Below are 21,450 nucleotides of genomic sequence, written 5' to 3'. Positions count from 1 at the left end.
TACATTAGTTTTTTTTTTGGTACGTGTGATGGTACATATGTTAATATTAGAGTTTCGGTGACTTTTTATCGTGCAGATTTAGTTGAATTCAAGTTCAACGTCGCCATTGATAGTACCCAACTCGATGTACATTCCTTTTCCTTCATCACCAAATGACCCTTGCTTTGACCATCTATGATCCTCCCTTAAATCAAGTTTGTCTTCCGCTCCAGGGGCAGAAACATGGGTGCGTCCAATGACGGTCTTAAGAGAGAATGCGCCATTGAATTTGTCTTTGGATTGATTCATGGTGACCGGCCCGTTGATAGTTTTAGCCTTGATAGATATCGACGATTAGTAAAATATTCTACCTCATTGGTAATCGGCTATCTGGAATACTAACCTTGAAGGCAACATTTTGATCTTTTGCTGGTTCCGCATCAATCTTGATTGCTCCATTCATCGTCTCCAGATTTAATTCATTCGCAATACGAAACTTGCCCTCCACTTTCCCATTCATTGTTGTAGCGGAAACTTGGTCGGCTTCAATCTCTTTTACGCCAATATCACCATTCTTGGACCTCAGGAAGACGTTTGTCGTCTTTAGCTCGCCCACCTTGAAGTGGCTGTTCGTGCCCTCGAGGTTGATGAGTTTAACTTCAGAAGGCACCATAGCATACACATCAACGATGATGCAGCGATCATGGAGCAAAGAGTGTGGCGTGGCGACCTCAAGCTCATAGGTGTCTGTGCCCTTGTTCTCTTGCACCTTGATTTCGTCCTGAAGGAAGTCCTGGTTGATGTGAATATCCAGCGTAACATTGCCTTGTTTCGCATCTTTGAGTTGGTGAAGGTTCACTACACTGCGCTGTGTTTGGGTAGAAAGGAATATGTTCAATGTGACTATTTCACGATACTCGAGTTAGGTTCAACTTACCGAAACAGCCCCAACTAGTTTGATGGATAGGGTGGTTTTGTCTTTGTCGAACAGATATTCTCTCTTGCCACTCCATGGGTAAGAGTCATCACAAGGAGGGCGGAAGTGTCCATGACCACCCGACTTGGTCTATGGACAAGAATAAAGCGGACGGGGTAAGGGTCCGTGAAAAGGGTGTGAACAAAGCAATTGGAAAATATCGGTGAAGCTTTGGTGTTAATACATACCGAACGCCATTCACGCCAATTGCATCCCGAAAACAAGGCATGTCCTATAAAGACCGAGACGAAGAAAACCACGACAAGCAATTTCCACGAACGACGCCAGTTGCTAGCGCGGGAGGGGGGAGTGGGAGAAGAATTGGGGTCGACGAGGACCACGACAGACTCCTTCTCCGGAAGACGCGAATACTGTGTTTTTTCCATGTTGAATTGCTCGGAAATTTTTCAGGAAGAAAAGTGTAGAAACTGGGCAAGGGAATGGAGAATCCTTTTTCGAAGAAGTGGCAAAATTAGAGGCCAAGAAAAGAAACCCTATTCACCACGGAGAATTTCTGCCATGAACGATTCGGTCTGAAACGGATCGAGGACTGGCGAATGGAGGGCGTGCATTTCTCATTGCTTTTTCGAATCCCTTGCACATCGGTTTCTGACATTTCTGATATCTCATCTAGACAGGCGGTCTAGATGAGAATCGTGCTACATTTCTCGAAACAATTCCAAAGAACGCCATCAAATTAAAAAAAATATTTCGTGCATAGACATAAATAATAAGAAAATAGGGACCACTCCGTTTGCCCCATAAGATTTTATCCTCTCCTTCTGAAGCCTAATTATCACTCTTTCTCCTTCCCCCTCCCTTTAAGTTAGAAACATCGTTGGGAATGAAGAAGAAAACGGATGACGAGAAGACCATTGATCAACAGGGGGAGGAGCGTGAAAACGCGTCCCCAGCTCCATTCGCCTTTACCATCGCCCAGCTTCAAAATCTAATCGATCCTAAGAATATCGATGCTTTACGCGAGCTCGGCGGTCTTGCCGGTATCCTCAAAGGCTTGCACACCGATGCCACCTTTGGTTTGAGCAAGGAGGAATCAGCCCCTTTCGACCCTGTGACCTTGGATGATATCCGTGGCCTATCCTCTGAGAAAGTGAAAGCCCCTGAGCCAGAAAAAGTACGTGGGGATATCAAGGTCGATGATGTTAAGACAGCAGATGGCGTGATGGCCGACACTAAGAAGGCGAGCGACCAGAAAGCTGATACTCCAAACAAAATTCTCAGAAAGGCTACACAAATGTCTACGAAGGAACCAACCTTGTTTCCGCAGCGGAAAACAGTGTATGGTACCAATGTCCTTCCCGCTAAGAAGCCAAAGAATATCCTGCAACTAATGTGGATGGCTTTTCAAGAAAAGATTTTGGTAATTCTATATTTTTATGCATCCCGCTCAATATTGCTTGATGGTCTCCAATAACTTCTTGTGCTCTACCAGATATTGCTTACGGTGGCTGCAGTAATATCCTTGGCTCTTGGAATCTACGAAGATCTCACTACTGCAAATGTACAGGAAGTCACCGTCAATGGGCAGACATACACCGAGTATTACCCGGATGTAAAGTGGGTGGAGGGTGTAGCCATCATTGTTGCGATTATTATTGTAGTGCTTGTCGGGAGTATTAATGACTACCAAAAGGAACGGCAATTCATGAAACTCAATGCAAAAAAAGAAGATACCGTGGTTAAAGTAAGTATAGGCGATATAGTGTTGCCCATTCCCTAAAAAGATGTTCATTAAAGAATGGTAACTATTTAGGTAACCCGTTCTGGAGAACAATGCCATATTTCAGTGCACGACTTGCTTGTTGGTGATATTGTCCACATTGAGCCAGGCGATATTATTGCTGCAGACGGTATTTTCATCATGGGCCATAATTTGAAATGCGACGAGTCGGGGGCGACTGGCGAATCCGATGCGATCCGAAAGCTGGGTTGGGAGGACTGCTACAAGTTGCATGAGCGCGCCGCTCTTCATGATGATGCTCGTTCGGTCTCTGTTTCATCTGCTATGTCTGCAGAATCCCCTAATTTATCCAAACCTATCGCAGGACAACAGGATCGGGATGGCCACTTGATGGCACCCTTACAGAATGATGGAACTAGTGAAGCCAAGCCCGCACTACCCCAAAAGCACAATTTACCTGATCCTTTCATGATTTCGGGTAGTAAAGTACTTGAAGGTGTCGGCACCTACGTGGTCATTGCGGTTGGAATCAATAGTTTCCACGGTAAAACCATGATGGCATTGCGACAGGAGGCGGAGGACACCCCACTACAAGTGAAGCTTAATTTCCTCGCAGAGAAAATAGCCAAACTTGGCTTGGCTGCCGCCCTCCTAATGCTGCTTGTGTTGCTCATTAAATTCTTCGTTGGATTCCGTGTTGCTGTACCTCGTGCAACGGATGCCATACAAGCCGTGCTGCAGATTGTTATTACTGCGGTAACGGTGGTGGTCGTGGCAGTGCCGGAGGGATTACCGCTTGCAGTTACACTAGCACTTGCCTATGCAACCACGCGTATGCTTAAAGACAACAACTTGGTACGTGTTCTAGCGGCATGCGAGACGATGGGCAATGCGACCACCGTTTGCTCGGATAAGACGGGCACCCTCACCCAAAATCGCATGACCGTGGTGACCGGCACTTTTGGCGCATACCTCCGATTCATGAAAGACCCTTCAGCTGAGAACGAGCGCCGATCTCAAGCTTTCAAGCGCTCTGCTACGTTTTCATCAACTCAGCCGGGCGGAAAAACCGACACCAGTAACCCGCCCACCGACGACAATCCAAGCATCACGATCCATGGCCGCAAAGGCACGGGTGGGATACCCCCACGCAAAATCGAAGCCATCGGAGATCTCCATCAGGTCACGCCCAAGCCAGTGCTCCGCCTCTTGCATGAAAGCGTTTGCATCAATTCCACCGCTTTTGAGGGGGTAGACGACCGTGGCCAGCGCGCTTTCCTCGGCAACAAGACTGAAAGCGCACTCCTGGGTTTCTCCAAGGAGCTGCAAGGTCCCGATTACAAAGAACTTCGTGACAAATACCCAATTGTGCAGGTGTTTCCCTTTAGCTCCGACCGAAAGGCAATGGCGACGGTGGTGGAAATCGGGGGCGCCTACCGGATGTATGTCAAGGGGGCGAGCGAAGTCATCCTGTCCAAGGCAAAGCGCATTGTTGAAACGGATGCTGAGAAGTACGCTGACAGCGTGGACGAGGTGAAAACGACGGAGCTGACTCCAGAAATCGCCAAGCGTATGCAAAAGATCATTGTCTCCTATGCGACAAAGAGTTTGCGCACAATAGGTATTGCGTATCGCGACTTTGATTCGTGGCCACCGCAGGGCGTGTCCATTAAAGAGAATTCTCTGGAGGAGGAGATAGAGGAGGAGAGCCCCGAAGAATCGAAGCGGTTGAAAGCTATAGAGGTCGAGTACGACGATCTGATCAATGCGAAAGGAGGTCTCATTTTGCAGGGTATCGTGGGGATTGAAGACCCATTGCGCGATGGGGTTAAAGAGGCTGTGCTGCAGTGCCAAAAGGCAGGGGTGTTTGTGCGCATGGTCACTGGCGATAACGTCTTGACCGCCCAGTCTATCGCACGCCAGTGTGGCATTTACACTGAGGGTGGAATTGTGATGGAAGGCCCCACCTTCCGAAAGCTCCCTCCAGATCAAATGGACACCATCATCCCTCGACTGCAGGTTCTTGCTCGCTCAAGCCCGGAGGACAAGCGGATACTTGTCGGGCGGTTGAAACAGATGGGTGAGGTGGTCGCGGTGACGGGCGATGGGACAAATGATGGACCTGCGTTGAAAATGGCAGACATCGGCTTTTCAATGGGTATTGCCGGGACAGAGGTGGCCAAAGAGGCGAGTAGTATTATTCTCATGGATGACAACTTCTCGAGCATCGTGAAAGCTATGATGTGGGGACGCTGCGTCAATGATAGCATCAAAAAGTTCCTCCAATTCCAATTGACGGTGAACGTGACTGCTGTGCTTATCACCTTTATTTCTGCCGTGTCGAATACATCCTCCGAGAAATCTATTCTCTCCGCGGTGCAGCTACTCTGGGTCAACCTGATCATGGACACGCTCGCTGCCCTTGCCCTCGCGACGGACCCTCCCACACCCGATTTGCTTAACCGCCTGCCCGAATCTCGCAATGCCCCCTTAATCACCATCACGATGTGGAAAATGATCCTAGGGCAAGCTCTTTTCCAACTGGCCGCCACCCTAGTTTTGCTCTATAGTGGAGCTGATCTGCTTAACTATCCGGTTGAGGCAGGAGGCCACCTTTCAAGGGACACGCAGAGACGATTGCAATCGCTCGTCTTCAACACGTTTGTCTTCTTACAGATCTTCAATGAACTTAAGTACGGTTTTGTCCCGCTCAAGTTTCCCCATTTGATGTGATTAACCTCCCCCCCCTCTAACATTTAGCTGTCGTAATTTGAACAATCGACTCAACGTTTTTAGCGGGTTGCAGAGAAATAAGTTTTTCATTATCATTTTCATTATCATGATCGGTGGGCAAATCTTGATTGTCACCTTTGGTTCGGATGCGTTCCAGACGACAAGCTTGGGTCTCGTCGAGTGGCTGGTGTCCGTCTTGGTCGGTGCATGCAGCTTACTGGTGGGAGTGATCATCCGGCTTATCCCCGATGAGCTCCTCATATTCTTGTTCAAGCTGTTGCGGATCCCTATTCGCCCCCAGTACTTCGATCCAACTATCAAGTATAAAGCGGGTGCCGAAGGAAAATCTCTAGAATGGCAGAGTCCGATCACCCATTTGAAGAACGAGCTTTCCGTGTTTAAATCCGTGCGCGGCGGCCGCTTGCATTCCCACATGCAATCCAAAGCCGACTCCCATACGGGCAAACCGGTATCTCGCCTGGCTGCCGCGATGCTACCCACCATGGTAGCAACCTCGGTGGGAGCTCCTATGCATGAGCATGAGAAGTGAAGTTGAAATTTGGCCCATCTCTTATTTATTCAACCTTGCTTCAGTACTACCTTTCTTATTGGTTATAACCCATTTACTCCTACCATTTTGTCATTTTTCATCCCTTTTAATGCCTTTTTACTTTCCATTGCTGTTCGACTATTTTGTTTGAATCCTAATCAATCACATATCAAGATTGTCTCTATTAGATGGGCAATGACCTCATTAAGAGGCGGTATTCAAACAAGTGAATACATTCGAAACCTAGAGACCCTGGATTCGATCGGAGATCAAACGGCGACTCAATTCATAAGGGTAAAAAATAGAACTCGCCATGAACAAGGACAAGTGAATCATCATTAGCGCCTAAGGATACCGGAAGAGAATACATCACAGAGTCTCTTTGCTGTTTATTTCTTTAAATTGATACACAATGCATCGGGCGGAGGCGCTTGTGTACATTTCGTTGCTCTTACAGTTGGCGAGCGTAGGACACTCTATTCCTGCATTTAATCAAGGTGAGCAATTATAGGCATTTTCTCGAGCGTTTCTCAGCATGGTCACTTATCCCACCCTCAAGTGAATGGATGGGACATTAACGGTGCGAAATGCCCACTTCCGACGAAATATAATGCTGAATGTCCTCCACTCTGCGTTTCGAATCTCCTGAATTGTCCGTCGAGTCTTTCGGCAAACTGCCCTGAGGGCCAGAGCTTCTGCATGGATGGCACTTGCAAAACTTCCTGTAGTGGAGTCCGCAATCCATGCCAATGTGATTCCGACTCGCCCATCTCTCTATTTCCCTGCCGAGTAGGCACGAGCGTGACGATAAGAGACTTCAACGCTTCCGACTCGACTCAGATAGCCTACGCTTGCGCCTCTACGCTCGGAATCAGTAACATCTCCGTGGGGTTCGATCCACAAAGTGATGCAATGTGGCTGAAGTGCCCACCGCGCGCACCACAGAGCTTTTCTTGGGTAGAGCCTCGATGGCTAAGCGTGTGGATTTTACTATCATTCTTTTTCGGGATTATGGCACTTTGGACGGTATACAAAAAATCCCGAGAAAGGGTAAGTATTTCTTCAATGCCTTTTGCCTCTCTGCTTCTTTATATTAATTCATCTCTCAACAGAATATCGTTTTAAATATCCATCAAAACTCACATATCAGTTCGTACAAGGACGAAAAGCTAAGAGACGGTGACGATGAAGTTAGTCTCGACTCAATTGAGACCTTGGACTCGGCTTCGGATCACCTCACTCTGAAAGGTTTTCGAAATGATGCGTTTGGGAGGTTCATGCTTCTGTTGGTCATTCTATACACGTTGGGTTGGTTTGTATGGCTTGCCATTCTTACGATTGACTTCTACGGCAATATCAACGGGCGCTCTTATGGCCTCTTTTTCGAGAGCTTCTACATCTCCTCAGTCAACTTTATAATTGTGTGGTATATTGCTGCGCTATGGTTGATAGTACTTAATGTTAGTCGGGGGAGATTGCGAAATTTCTTTCGCTTACAATGCATGCCCACAAACGCACAATTTATTGAAGTGACCAAAAAGCAAAAGCCGATGCATCTTGTCGAGGACAGTTCACGTGCGCTGTACTGGTTGCATAAATTTGAAAATAAGTTTAAGCTTGCGCTTGGGTGAGTTGAACTTGGTGGGTTGTAACTGCCGAACATGGTTCTCACGTATAAGCACAGATTAGGAATGCTGGTTGAAACTGTGCCATTGCAAAAGACTAAAAGTGGCACCCTCTTCTTCAAGTTCCAGTGTGCACGATATATATATAACCCAGAGAAAAACGTGTTTGGCCTGTACCAATATTACCTGGGAACGACGAATCGCGAGCTACTGGAGCATAGCGAAGGTCTCTCGACGGAAGAAGCGCAATTTCGGTAACTCGAAAAATTTTCTCTCGACTCACGTTTCCTATACCAACATGGACTAATTGCCTTAGCATGGAGCTCGTTGGAGAGAATTTCATATCCGTTTACGTTCCCTCGTTTTTTAGCGCTTTGGCCAGAGAATTCTTCAGATACTTCTATCTTTATCAATTTATGGTCCTTTGGGTAAGTGCTATCGGTCCCAATGATGTCTCCCCAAGCTGTGGAAGAGATTCACCAACTTGTTTTTTTTTTATTCTCCTATAAAGCTTTTCTATTACTACGCCTACTATGTTATCGGAATTGTTGATACAGTCGTTATTTTGCTGAGCGCACTCATAAAAGTGTACGTGCGGCTAAAAAGCGAGCATCGCATCAAAGAAATGGCTGAGCACGTTGACACATGCACAGTTCTTCGAGATGGAAAAATGGTACAGCTTTCTACTGCGGATCTTGTATGCGGCGATGTATTTGAAGTCAGGGAGGGTATCACCGTTCCATGCGACGCCGTGTTGTTGTCTGGATACATCATTGCTAATGAATCCTCTCTCACTGGGGAGCCACGCCCAACCCGCAAAAGCCCCATCAAGGATGACGAGGAGGTTTATAGTCGCGTGGGACGAGGAAAAAATAGCACCCTCTTTGCCGGGACATCAGTGTCTGAGACGATCCACGCTCTCTCCAGCAAGGAAGATTCGTGCTCAGGTGCTCCAAGAGCCCTTGTCACGCACACAGGGATACAGACCGACAAAGGGCAGCTTGTGCAAAAAATTCTATATCCCACCGAGATAAAGTTCATCTTCAACGAACAAATAAAAGTAGTAATGGTATGTATTTAGGCAGTGGATAGTCGAGCTAAAATCAAAGAGTTGATTACGGGTGCATTTTTTAGGTAATCCTGCTATGCTGGGCAATGGTATGTTTTGTACTCGCCTTACTCCTACAGCGGTCTGCTGGAACGGGAGCCTGGTTTTTCGGTATAGCTCACACATTCTCCACAAGTTACCCTACAATGACTCATCAATTAATCTTGTATTAGCCATGTTTAATATCTGCCAGCTAATTTCACCATTGCTTCCAGCGGCACTGGTAGTCGGACAGTCAGTTGCAGCCGGCCGGCTTCGTTCCCGCCACATCTATTGCGTCGATCTTCCACGAGTTATTATCGCAGGAAAAGTGTGTATTTTTTGCTTCGACAAAACTGGTACCTTGACCAAGGAGGGACTTGAATTTTATGGAGTCCAACCTTTGGAAACCGCCAATATGGGGGAAGAGGAAAAAATCTCCTATAATCCATCAGGGTACTTGGGTAAACTTCTTGATAAACCGGTGGAATTCCCACATCTTTTGCAGATTGGAACCGCGTCATGTCACGATGTTACAAGAGTAAGCGAGCAGCTCGTTGGAAATCCTGTCGATATTGAGATGTTCAGTGCAACAGATTGGAAACTTCTCGCAAATACCGAATATCCTCAATATAATGATACACTTATGCACCCTACTACGAACGAGCTATTACACGTAATTCGACGTTTTGAGTTCGTGCATGCGCGCATGTCAATGTCAGTTGTAGTTCTCGAGCATGCGACCAGACATGTACATGTTTTTGTAAAAGGTTCATTCGAGAAGATAAGAGAGATTGCGACCCCAAGCTCATTTCCTCAAGACTATGATATGACCACAACCAAGTTGGCACGCGAAGGTTGCTACGTTCTTGCCATGGCGCACCGTGACTTGGGCGAAATCGATCCCGATGTGGCGCGAAATATGACTCGAGAAGAGCTAGAGGCTGGGACCGAATTTCTCGGGTTGGTACTTTTCAAGAATCAACTTAAGGAAGATACAGCTCAGGCGATTGCAGAATTAAAGAGGGGAGGCACTCGAACTGTCATGATCACGGGCGACAATGCATTGACAGGAGTATTCATTGCAAGAAAATGCGCAATGACAAGCAGCGATGCACGAATCTTGCTAGGAGACATCGTTGAGGAAAAACTTGTTTGGCAGGACGTGGACACAGCTGCATGCGTGGGGCTCGATAACGTGGCGGAACTTGCCGTCACAGGCAGAGCGTTCCAATATCTAGTGGAATCGAAACAAATCCGACAATTATTGCTTCGCATAAGAGTGTTCGCACGTATGACTCCGAATGACAAGGTGAATTGTGTACAACTCCATATGGAGAGAGGGATTACTGCCATGTGCGGAGATGGTGGCAATGACTGTGGCGCTCTGCGGGCAGCACATGTGGGATTGGCCCTTTCGGAGGCCGAGGCATCGATTGTGTCCCCCTTCTCGACCAACCGGCGCACAATTATGTCTTGCGTCGAATTATTGCGCCAGGGTCGAGGAGCACTGGCAACTAATTTTGCTGGCTACAAGTAATATACAATGATAGTTTAAGAAATTTTTTTTTCGCTCTAATTGATTTTGCAAATCGTAGATATTTAATCATGTATGGCCAAACTATGGTCATGCTCAAAATATTTACCGCGTACTTTTCGGTGGCACTGTCACAAGCCCTCGCAGTTATGATTGATGCATTTATTACAGTATTGCTCTCATACGCGGTCACTCAAGCCCGTCCAGCGAAGCGCTTGGCTCCAAAGAGGCCGACTGCCCGTCTCCTTGGCGTGGAAACGCTCACCTCCACAATTGGCCAAGTCATTATCAACTGGGTGTTCTTGATTGGAGCAATGGGCTTGCTCTACTCGCAGGAATGGTTCCGCTGCCACGAGTTTGATTCCTCTCGAGTAGACGCCTCCAAGTGGTGGCTCCTTGGTGATAATTATGAAACGGCGGTACTCGCTTACACCACCCTCTTCCAGTTCGTCAACTCGGCACTAGTATTTAATTTCGGATACGTCTATCGCCAGACATGGTGGCGCAACTATATCCTTGTTGGGATTGCGGTGATATATTTTGTAATTATTTCGTACATGCTTTTGGCAGACCCGAATCCACTGGGTTGCCTGATGCGGTTAAACTGTGGGAGCACAGATGCTCTCACTCGTCTTGGGTATGGAGTCCCATGGTTTTCGATAGAGAAGTATAATTCAAACGACGAGAACAATATTTTGCCGAGAGATTTCCGCTTTAAGCTTTGGGGGTAAGCATTGTGTTTAATGAACTAGGCTAGTTTGGTTAACAGCTTACGCTTTCCCTTCATAGCTTATGCATTGCAAATATGATAAGCGCTATAATGTTTGAATTGGTCGTCGTTCTTGGTCCTATCCGACAATCCTTAATTAGACGACGACACCGGCCTCAAATGAATTTGTGATTCGAACTTATTTATTGTACATACATCTGTTATCTTTTGCATTTCAACTTTATGTTTCCTGTGCACTAGTATCTTTTTGTTTTTTATTTAAAAAAACATACTGTTCTACATTAGGATTATTAAGACGAACTTTCTAAGATGTCTTGCATGTTTTCATTATACAACTTTGCTATCAATGCTGCCAATTTTGTGACTACTTTTTATATTTTTACCAAAGATAAACATGTTGAAATATAAACTCTTTTATATATTACAACATATCCTGTGTATAAATTAATGGAGTATGGTGGATAAGTTTCTTGTATCTATACAGTTTACTAATACTTTTCATAATTATATCGCTAATTTAATTGTTGGAGCCAATCAATTTGCAATACAGACGTGACGAAATATTTAATTTCAAATGAACGCGAAAAAAGAACGCGATAAACTTTTTTTTTTTCGTAGCTGTATTTATGAAAATGTTAGCAGAGGATTCCACTACACAAGATCACCACAGCGGGCGGAAGCATCTACAATCAAACGACAAAGACGAGTCCTCCCTTGGTAATTCTCTCTCCAATCCGCAAATCCTCACGCTTGATAACTCTCAGCTCAATCCCGGCGCCAACAGCGAAGAGTACCAATACCTTGATCTCATTCGCCACATTCTAGATTGTGGCCAACCTCGCGCAGACCGCACTGGTACAGGCACCATTTCCGTGTTCGCTCCCCCCCAATTACGCTTTTCCCTTGCAAATGACGTGTTTCCATTGTTGACGACAAAACGAGTCTTCATTCGAGGTGTAATCGAGGAGTTGTTGTGGTTTGTTCGTGGCGATACAAACGCAAAGAATCTAAGCGATCGAGGAATTAAAATCTGGGATGGGAATGGCTCGCGAGAATTCCTAGATCGCCTCGGATTTACCAATAGAAAAGAAGGTGATCTAGGGCCAGTGTATGGATTTCAATGGCGACATTTCGGGGCAAAATACATAGATTGCGAAACGGACTACACAGGACAAGGAGTCGATCAGCTGCGCCAAGTGATTGACAAGATCAAAAACAATCCAACCGATAGACGAATCATTTTATCAGCTTGGAATCCTGCGGGTAATATATTCTATCGCATTCCTGATTATTTTACAATTACTCATGATGCATTTTTATTACACGATGAAGACCTAGGACATATGGCTCTTCCTCCATGCCACATGTTCTGCCAGTTTTATGTATCCACTCCCACACCAAGTGAGCCTACACCTAGACTCTCCTGCCTTCTTTATCAGCGGTCGTGTGACATGGGACTCGGCGTCCCGTTCAATATTGCTAGTTATGCTCTGCTTACTCGAATGATAGCGCATGTAACTGGCCTGCTGCCGGGTGAATTTATTCATACGATGGGTGATGCTCATGTTTATGTCGATCATATAGAAGCACTAAAAATTCAGTTAGAGCGGGAGCCCCGTCCTTTCCCTCACCTGCACATCACTCGTGAGGTGAAGGATATCGATGACTTCCGGTATGAAGACTTTGAGATTATTGGATACAAACCTCACGGAAAAATCGAGATGAAGATGTCAGTGTAGCGGAATATTTTTATTAGGATCTTTTAAACTCGATGTACTAGAATAATAAAATATTTTATATCTAATTTTTCATCTGGCAGATCCCAATACTCTGCCTTTGATCCCGTTTCTCACTCCCAACAAACTGAATCCAAAATAGAGCGATCATAGTTCTCCTGGAAGTAACCATTAATAAAATGATACTAGGGGGCTGGTAAGTGTTAATTTGATGAATTATGTTTTAAGAAGTAGAGTGGGTGGAAAGTTCTAGCTTAATAAATTTAAACTAGGTTATACAAGAGTATATAATGGTTCAATGACTCAATTGGGCGTGAGAAATAGGCCGTGACAGCTCAAGAAATAATGTTACTAAAGTTCCATTATTATGTCTAGTTATCAGGATAATCGCGTCATTTTGCCCGGTAATGTCAGGCCTAAACACTATGAAATTCATCTAAAGGCAGATCTTGAGAAATTCACGTTCCAAGGAGAGGAGAACGTCCTGTATGTAACCAATTTACTGTTTGACTTTTAAGACACCCTTTTAAAATCTTTAAAGAATTGAGGTAAAGGAGGACACAGCTAGTATTACTGTCAATTCTATTGGATTGGAAATAGAACATGCATCAGTGGGTGCGAGCAAAGAACAGAGGTGACTATATTTCTTCTTGCACTGTGCTCCAATTAACCAAATTATCATGGTTTAACTTGTTTCTTCAGGCAGGAAGTCGAGTCCATCATCCAAGATTTGGACAAGCATCAAGTGACCTTCAAACTTCGCACACCACTTGCTGCCAATACCACAGCCTACCTTTATGTGCGCTTTAACGGCAATATTAATACCAAAATGCATGGATTCTATCGAAGCTCCTATTTGGACGCGAATCGCGAGAAAAAGTAAGCCCCCAGTATTTCATTCGGCCATTATATATTGCTAACATGTCTGGGAACAATCCAGGTTTATGGGCGTTACTCAACTATGTGCAACAGATGCGCGTCGCGTGTTTCCCTGCTGGGATGAGCCTGCTCTAAAAGCAACCTTCGAGCTTAAGCTCACTGTCGCCTCTAATCTCTCTACAGTATCTAATATGCCTATAAGCTCTGAGCATTCTCTAGACAACCAATGGAAAGAAGTTAAGTTTGAGCGCACGCCAATAATGAGTACATATCTACTCGCGTTTGTGATCGGGGAACTTGAATACATCGAGGAGTTTACCCCTACACTTCGCAACAGCAAGAACAATCCCATACCTGTTCGCGTGTACACCCCACCTGGATTAAAGAACCAAGGTTTTCTCTCATTACATACTGCTATACGATCCTTGGAGCTTTTCACCCAGAAGTTCGGTCAACCCTATCCTCTCCCGAAACTCGATCTTATCGCTATACCCGATTTCGAGGTTGGTGCAATGGAGAACTGGGGGTGTATCACCTTCCGACTAGCCACTATTCTCTACGACGAAGAACACTCGGAGCTGAAGGCGAAGCAACGTGTTGCCTATGTGACCGCGCACGAATGTGCCCACCAATGGTTTGGAAATCTCGTTACGGCGGAGTGGTGGTCCGATATTTGGCTGAACGAAGGGTTCGCAACCTGGGTAGGTTGGTTTGCGATCAACAAGTTTTTCCCCGAATGGAACGTGTGGGTTCAGTTCCTCGAAGAGGAATTGCGAAAGGGGATGCTATTGGACGCCCTTCGTTCCTCCCATCCTATAGAGCTGACGGTGAACAAAGCAGAAGAGATATTGCAGATTTTTGGTAATTAGGAGATATCGGAGTGTATGCATTCAAGTCGACTGATATCCTCGTCTTTTTATCACATAGATCAAATCTCTTACTCCAAGGGGGCATCTGTGATCAGAATGTTGGCCAATTGGATGGGTGAGGAGGTGTTTTTATCCGGCATTCGCGATTATCTAGCAGAGCACGCCTATGGCAGTGCGAACACACAAGATCTTTGGAGGGCACTGAGTAACAAGTCAGGTGCAGATGTTGGCAAATTCATGGACCTGTGGACAAAGCAAATTGGAGTATGTTGTTGAGTATCGGTTTAATCCCCTGCTTTCTGATTGATTTCGTGAAACTTTTTAGCACCCCGTGCTTACCGTCACTCAGCCCACACCTAACAAGATCCACGTAAAACAAAACCGGTTCCTTTCCACGGGAGACGTGCAGCCCTCTGACGACCACAACCTCTGGTGGGTGCCTCTAAGAGTTCACTTATCCAATAAGGAGATGCTCAATATGATCCTCTCCGAGCGCGAGGAAACATTCGACCTTGGGAGAGAACTTTCATCCGACGATTTTTTCAAATTAAATCATCAACATACAGGCGTGTACCGTGTTGACTACACACCAGAGCATCTTGCACGATTAGCAGAGGCAGCTCGCCAAGGTCTCTTGGAGGCGGGAGATCGAACGGGACTGTTGTCTGACACCGGAGCACTCGTAATGAGTGGGTACACGCGAACCAGCACGCTTCTGCATTTGATGCAAGGATACGAGAACGAGGAAGATAACGTGTAGGTTTGTGTTCTTGACCACGTGATACACATCTTGACGATTTTATTCATTTCATAGCGTTGTTCAAGAGCTTTGCACTCATATTGATGCAATCACCAATACGTTCTCTGAGCAACCCACCAACATTCAGGAGGGGCTCCGTGAATACCAACGACGCCTATTTTCGAAACTTGTGCGAAAACTTGGATGGGAGTATCCGGAGCAGGAGGATTATCGTATTGTGCGTTTGAGAACGCTCGTGATTAGGCAAGCGGGTCTGGCTGGAGATAAAGAGTGAGATTACAGTAGTATAGGGCAAGATTCAAAGGACATGTTTTGACTGAATTTGCTTTTTCTGCAGTGTGTTGCAAGAGGCACAGCGTCGTTTCCAACTTTTCCTCCAAGGCGATTCGAGTGCTCTGCACCCGAATATTCGCTCTGTGGCCTATGACATAGTGGTTGCCTATGGTGGGGAAGCTGAGCTCGAGGCGGTTACCAAACTGTACCTTGAAACCGAGGTGGTTGATCAGAAGCTCGCGGCGCTGCGCGCTTTGGGTCAAACTCGCGACCCAGTGCTGGTTCAAAGAGTGCTTTCCTTCAATTTGAGCGAAGCAGTTCGAAACCAAGACTTTTGGCAGATGCAGCTGACGCTTGCGTCTAATCCGGTCGCAAGGCGGCCTCATCTCTCCTTTATTCTTTCAAACTGGCCGGAGATTCAGAGTAGATTTGCGGGCGCTCTGCGCACTCTCGGGATCATTGTGAAGTTGGCGGTGAGCTCGTTTGCGGACGAGGAAATTGTACGTGAAGTAGAGGCCTTCTTTGCGGACAAAGATGTGAGCGAATTTGACATGCAATTGAAACAAGCGCTCGAGGATGTGCGTGTGCAAGCCAAGTGGGCCCAGAGAGATGGCGGTGAAAACGGCGATGTTGCAAAATGGCTGCATGAAAATGGCTTTTTCTAAAGAGCTGCTGTTGATTTAACAAGGGGGCACTGTATCCGTTGTTAAAAGCGATTCAAAAATGATATAATTTATTGCCCCATTACTCCTCTCCCCGAAATATGATTGCGATCAAGTTTTATTAAACATCACTAAACATCCTGGAACAAACACACTGAACATTGTTTTCATCTCCGTCTCGGTGGTGTCCGTGAGCGAGAACCATACCTTTTTCGATCTCTCCTATCTCTAGAACGTGACCTACTTCTTCTCCGTCCATTGGATCGAGAACGGCTTCTCCTCCGCTCATTGGAACGAGAACGACTTCTCCGTCGTCGCCACTCTCTTCCAGGAGATCTCGATCCATTACGCGTGTGAAATCTTTCTCGGCCTCGTGATCTGGAACGTGATCTGGATCTGTTTCCGCGTCGTCTTTCTGGAGATCGCGAGCGAGCACGCGTTTCATGTTTTGCATCTTGCTTCTCATTGATTAATTTCTCCCATGCAGACACATCTACATCCTCATCCTCATCCTCATCCTCGTCCTCCTCTTCTTCACGATAGTGTCTTTCATCTTCTTCATTTTTCTTGGATTCTACCGCACCCTTTTTCTTTTTTTTCCTTCCAAACTCATCCCATTCATCGTCGTCATCTCTTCTACGGTATTCAACTTTGTCATCTCGTTCCTTAAATCCACCCCCACGCCCAGTGCGCTCACCAAGAGATGCGCGAACTTCAGGCTTCAGTGTTGAGCAGATATTGCAATTTGTTCGCTTTGCCCAATTGATATTACCACACACGGAGCATTTCCAGTCTTTATCTTTGAACAGACCCTAAAAAAAATTTCCAGAAATTGCTGAAGCGAAGAGGACAGAAGAGCAATGGGGGAAATGAATTTACTCCATAATTTCTGGCATCATGGCCGAGTTCTCCGGTTCGCGAGTGCGAATCTCTGCCCATGAGACTGTTGAAGAGATGAGGGTGAATTTATAAATCAAAGGTGGGGTTGTTTTTAATAGCTTAATTCCAATATTTTGATTTACTTGGAAGTATTGTCCTGCAATCTGAGTCCTGATTGGCTTTGTGAAAGAAGACGCTTTGATATTAGCGAAAACGCCATTACTTCATCTAACTATTTTATAATCAGTGATGATAATACTTTGTAAACGTACTATAGAAGAATACTAATTTAACTCCACCTATTGTACTTTGCAACATAAATTTACAGTGATAGAGCTTGACTGGGGTTAATATAGTTATATCTGTATATTTTTCTTTAATTTTCAATTAACCATCTAATGGGCAGTTTCACTCAAATGTAGCATACAAATACAGTATTATATGCACGATACACTTTAGTGAATACTATTCGCATTCAATACAATACAGTATAATAAAAATACACTCTACTGCATAAAATTAACATTTAAAGCATTTCTTAAATACCGCTCTACACACAATATTCTCTCTTTATCTCACCTCTACTGCGTCGGCTTAGAGTCCTCTTTTTTCTTCACCTGCTTCTTTTGTTGATTCGCATTTAATTCCTGATCTTGTACCAATCGCTTCCATTCCGTTTCTTCCGTCAACAAGAGTCTTTGCGCGGAGAACGGGGCAATTATATTATAGTTTTCTATTTGTCGGTTTATCTTTAGGACTCCCTCTCGGATCCAGGCCTGCCGTTCTTTTTGAAATCGTTGGGATTCACCAGGTCCAAATGCTTTGAGAAACCGTGCATAGTCGTCGCGCAAACGGCGTCGAAAATCCTCTATTGCCTCATTCATATCACGTTGCATCTCAACAAAGGGAGGGGCAGCATTTTGACGCTTGATGAGGCGATTCATCAGGGCTTCAGTACGGTCAATCCATGGGTTTTCTTGAGCCGGATCCGTAGGCAGTGGCTTTCCAAGACCAGGCAAGTGAGCAAACTCCCCTCGCTCCTGAGCCTCATTGATACGTTGTTCAACTAGAGATCGCCAGCCAGCAAGGGTCGATGGACGAGGATTGGGGGAAGAAGTTTCTATCTGTTTGGTGCTTGCATAGACGATTGCACGGTCACGCGATGCATCAAGTCGTTCCTGACGGCTGGGAGACGGCTTTTTCTTCTTTCTTTGAGTTTGAATCTCATTCTCGAGCTGTATCATGACGGGACGTCGTTCCGGGGGGCGAGGATCGATGGAGCGAATAGAGGTTGAGGGAAGGGGTCGAGGATACTTGTCGATTAGCATGCGAAGCACTGAGTCTTGGATTGACTCATCGCCAGTCCATGGGGGATCATTTTCATTGACCAATTGGCTAGTAATTCTTGACTTTGATGTATTTGGCGATGGTGGCGGGGTGATCGGTGCCAGTGAGGATTTCCAGTATTTAGAGATACGAGGAAAACTTCTTGGAGATAAAACTGTTGTCTTTCTCATGCTTGAATTAGCGATCTCTACTATATGCAAGAAAACTAGAATTTCATTTATATCCCGGGCCAAGAGGTGTGATAAGAAAGAAAAGATTAGAGAGCAGTCATAAAATAGGATTAATAGAAAAGCTATTCTCCCAAAGAGCGACTGAATGATTAAAGAGGGTGATATAATGAAACAGAGTAGGCGCTGGGTGTGAGAGCAGAATAAAATATTTTCTATAGACAGAAGAGAAAAGTACAGTTTAGAGCAAGAGAAATGCTTGATATTACCTTTCGTCGCTCACAGCATATGTAGTGTATATATTCGATGCATTTTCGTTATACTATAATCCTGAAGCTAAGGCAACTAATTCGTTACACACGTAATATCAGTCAGAGCAGTCTACTTCCGGCTCGGCCCAATCAAAAATAAATTTGAATCACTGCCAAGTCCTAGATTTAACTTTTCATTGCGACTAAAAAAAATAACTCTTAGATCATGTCAGAACAAGATAATACAACCGATCCTAAACCCCGCGAGAGAAACAAGCCTGTTGCGCATCTTTATGCAAAACCCATAGCATTTGTTCCTGCATCATCGAGCGTTCCGAATCTCCCCTCTACCTCCTCTGACGATGATATATCACTCTTCTACCGATCTCTCTTCACCTCAGCTTCCCCGGCCCCAGAATCTCCAGAACCACAGGACAACGATTCCATGCAACCCTATGATCAAGCACGCTGGCATTGTGATGCCTGTGATATAGATATTCCCGCAGCGATTTCTCGCATCGAGCATGAACGTGGTACTGCTCATCTTACTGCAGTACAATACCCTTCGGTGCCCGATCCTTTACATTTAACAGGTGAAAATCGTGGTTTTCGAATACTCCAGTCTTCGGGGTGGAACTACGAAAGTGGGCTTGGGCCTACGGGTGAGGGCCGACGTGTGCCCATTGCGACTCGTCTCAAGAAGGATCGGGCGGGAATTGGAGGCGAGAAGGAAAAGAAGAGAGTAACTCATACTGCAGAAGAGGTGGAAATATCGCGTGTAATTAAGGTAATATACGACCCTGAGCTTTCAAACGAGATTAGGGTATCTAATATCCGACATTTATTTCTTCCATCCATCTATAGGAGCAGCAGAGGCTTACACGCAAAGACATTGTGCGGATGGAAAAGCGGGATAGAGAGAGGAGACGAGCATGGCTAGCGTACATGAATCAATAGTGTAGAACTTTAGATAATCGGCCGCGGATACATCACCCAGTATATACCACTTTATTTTCCCGCGCTAGAGGATATGGCTCTTTGCCGTGTTGTACATTGCTATTTACCTACACTCATTTTATTTAAACAATAGTTTACTAGTTATAACAGCAAAAATGTCAAAATAACCCATGTTATCCCCATGATACTATCAAACTATATTTTGCAAATATAGCCAGAAAATTTAGGGGAGGGGGAGTATTGAAACTAGAGAAAACCATAGTGTCGGCTATAGTCGCAATGATTCATCCTCAATCAACCTAAACATATCCATCTTGCCTCTGTCATCTGTGGAAATTAGTATGTCGTTTGGTCTTGGAGCGGGCCTGAAAATCGTGTACGCTTCTCCCTAGTAAATCGGTCTCCGATGAGGTTTTCAAGTTATAAATCGCTCTCCTAGGCCCGTTATAGTTGGATATTGGGGGTTGGAGTTGGGGATCCACCATGAAAGAATAGACTTTATGGTCAGCAGCTTCATCCTCCTCAAAAGCCTTTCCAAATATTGGGCTCCAATTTAATTGCCTCCTGCTATCATGTAGGCAACTGTCGGACATCGTGCAAGAGTCGGGTTCAACATACATCGAAGGAGTGGTTGCGTTCTTATTCGTTCCACGAAGTCCCGGATCAGTCGTGGTGGGTGCCATCCTGGTTTTGTATTTTGAATGCAGGACTTGAATGACGCTGAGCCAGACCACGAACCCGGTAAAATTAACATTCATGATAAGAAGGTCACTCATGAAAGTCATGTTACTAAAATGCATGGCTCCCGATAAGTCATCAATAGCGAGGGCCATAAGGGAAATAGCATTGGCGATAAGTGCCGTGGTTAGATAGAGATTGACATCCCTTAGATGATCCATAAAGTAGACGTGGGATGTGCCTGATGTTTCGCATGCAGGCATACACTCGTTGATGAGAATAAGAAAGCGGTGGTGAGAAGAAAGCCCGAGAAATGCGACCACTAATAGCTCTATTCCATAGGCAAGCTGTGGGAACTAGTATAAAAAAAATACTCGATAATCATCAAAGAGGGAGACAAGGAACTGCTAGCAAATGGTCAAGGCTATACCATTTCGCGCTTTACTGAGTCATTTTCAAAGATAAAGCGCAATAAGGGGAAAAAAGCAACACTGACAATGCTCCAAATGATATATAACTTAAACTCTATGCTCGACATAAAGCTTGCATTGGTATAGGACCTTGCGATATAATTCCAAAAGACCTAATATACACCAAAATGATATACAATTATAGAGTGGTCCTAAACGAAATGGGTATCTATTTGCCTGAAGGAGAAATAATGTACTAGTCTGTAGCGAGAGGCAGACCATCTCAAAATAATCAGCAACAGCTTGCAAAGTTTTACTCGAGTCTGACCATTCTGAATCTGGCATGGGTTCGCCCTATAAGGATAGGTGACAGTGGGATGTTAGTTCGTATGCCTTTCTTGTTGTAACACTAGAGTGTCATATATACAAAATATTTCAAGTGTGTTCTCGATGCATCATAGATGAATTGAAATATGAAGGCGAAAAGAGCTAATATCGAAACAATGAGACGTAGCTCTCCCTTGCGTAAACCAGAGAGGGTCACGAAGGAGAAGCGGTCGATTCGATATATGTGCCATAATGTCCACAGAGCAAGATAAGTGAACATTATTAATCGTTCTACAAGGGAGGTCGAGAGTTAATTCCGAGATTCATTCAAACTAA

General features: G+C 45.2%; 9 protein-coding genes across 9 annotated transcripts; 5 read left to right on the top strand and 4 right to left on the bottom strand.

Moving 5' to 3' along the window:
* Nucleotides 1-78: 78 nt before the first annotated feature.
* Nucleotides 79-1,341, bottom strand: VTP21DRAFT_9410 (uncharacterized protein; the record flags this gene model as incomplete). Its single annotated transcript, XM_069400364.1, has 4 exons — nt 79-315; nt 383-847; nt 917-1,045; nt 1,144-1,341. The coding sequence occupies 4 exons, from the start codon at nt 1,339-1,341 to the stop codon at nt 79-81; spliced, it is 1,029 nt and encodes a 342-aa protein (XP_069254297.1).
* A 458-nt stretch (nt 1,342-1,799) lies between these two features.
* Nucleotides 1,800-5,940, top strand: VTP21DRAFT_9409 (uncharacterized protein; the record flags this gene model as incomplete). Its single annotated transcript, XM_069400362.1, has 4 exons — nt 1,800-2,336; nt 2,409-2,660; nt 2,730-5,350; nt 5,418-5,940. 4 exons carry the CDS (start codon nt 1,800-1,802, stop codon nt 5,938-5,940), a joined length of 3,933 nt encoding a protein of 1,310 aa, XP_069254296.1.
* A 412-nt stretch (nt 5,941-6,352) lies between these two features.
* On the top strand, nt 6,353-11,090 carry VTP21DRAFT_9408 (uncharacterized protein; the record flags this gene model as incomplete). The annotated part of the gene is made up of 9 exons (XM_069400361.1): nt 6,353-6,437; nt 6,500-6,990; nt 7,053-7,567; nt 7,625-7,819; nt 7,882-7,993; nt 8,077-8,638; nt 8,700-10,188; nt 10,251-10,916; nt 10,979-11,090. 9 exons carry the CDS (start codon nt 6,353-6,355, stop codon nt 11,088-11,090), a joined length of 4,227 nt encoding a protein of 1,408 aa, XP_069254295.1.
* Nucleotides 11,091-11,551: 461 nt separating this feature from the next.
* VTP21DRAFT_9407 (uncharacterized protein) lies at nt 11,552-12,658 on the top strand (the record flags this gene model as incomplete). The annotated part of the gene is made up of 2 exons (XM_069400360.1): nt 11,552-12,182; nt 12,252-12,658. 2 exons carry the CDS (start codon nt 11,552-11,554, stop codon nt 12,656-12,658), a joined length of 1,038 nt encoding a protein of 345 aa, XP_069254294.1.
* Nucleotides 12,659-13,022: 364 nt separating this feature from the next.
* Nucleotides 13,023-16,101, top strand: VTP21DRAFT_9406 (uncharacterized protein; the record flags this gene model as incomplete). Its single annotated transcript, XM_069400359.1, has 8 exons — nt 13,023-13,141; nt 13,197-13,289; nt 13,358-13,534; nt 13,596-14,395; nt 14,462-14,667; nt 14,729-15,159; nt 15,218-15,433; nt 15,501-16,101. The coding sequence occupies 8 exons, from the start codon at nt 13,023-13,025 to the stop codon at nt 16,099-16,101; spliced, it is 2,643 nt and encodes an 880-aa protein (XP_069254293.1).
* A 118-nt stretch (nt 16,102-16,219) lies between these two features.
* VTP21DRAFT_9405 (uncharacterized protein) lies at nt 16,220-17,197 on the bottom strand (the record flags this gene model as incomplete). The annotated part of the gene is made up of 4 exons (XM_069400358.1): nt 16,220-16,513; nt 16,596-16,910; nt 16,978-17,041; nt 17,121-17,197. 4 exons carry the CDS (start codon nt 17,195-17,197, stop codon nt 16,220-16,222), a joined length of 750 nt encoding a protein of 249 aa, XP_069254292.1.
* A 361-nt stretch (nt 17,198-17,558) lies between these two features.
* VTP21DRAFT_9404 (uncharacterized protein) lies at nt 17,559-18,494 on the bottom strand (the record flags this gene model as incomplete). The annotated part of the gene is made up of 1 exon (XM_069400357.1): nt 17,559-18,494. The coding sequence occupies one exon, from the start codon at nt 18,492-18,494 to the stop codon at nt 17,559-17,561; it is 936 nt and encodes a 311-aa protein (XP_069254291.1).
* A 474-nt stretch (nt 18,495-18,968) lies between these two features.
* VTP21DRAFT_9403 (uncharacterized protein) lies at nt 18,969-19,699 on the top strand (the record flags this gene model as incomplete). Its single annotated transcript, XM_069400356.1, has 2 exons — nt 18,969-19,529; nt 19,607-19,699. 2 exons carry the CDS (start codon nt 18,969-18,971, stop codon nt 19,697-19,699), a joined length of 654 nt encoding a protein of 217 aa, XP_069254290.1.
* Nucleotides 19,700-20,022: 323 nt separating this feature from the next.
* On the bottom strand, nt 20,023-21,394 carry VTP21DRAFT_9402 (uncharacterized protein; the record flags this gene model as incomplete). Its single annotated transcript, XM_069400355.1, has 4 exons — nt 20,023-20,733; nt 20,808-20,960; nt 21,067-21,141; nt 21,215-21,394. The coding sequence occupies 4 exons, from the start codon at nt 21,392-21,394 to the stop codon at nt 20,023-20,025; spliced, it is 1,119 nt and encodes a 372-aa protein (XP_069254289.1).
* Between the last annotated feature and the right edge of the window lie 56 nt (nt 21,395-21,450).

Source organism: Calcarisporiella thermophila (assembly GCF_041956535.1).
Source record: "Calcarisporiella thermophila strain CBS 279.70 unplaced genomic scaffold VTP21scaffold_5, whole genome shotgun sequence".
Lineage (NCBI taxonomy): Eukaryota > Fungi > Calcarisporiellomycota > Calcarisporiellomycetes > Calcarisporiellales > Calcarisporiellaceae > Calcarisporiella > Calcarisporiella thermophila.
Note: the sequence above shows the minus strand (reverse complement) of the source record. Positions and strands in the feature narration are given on the sequence as shown.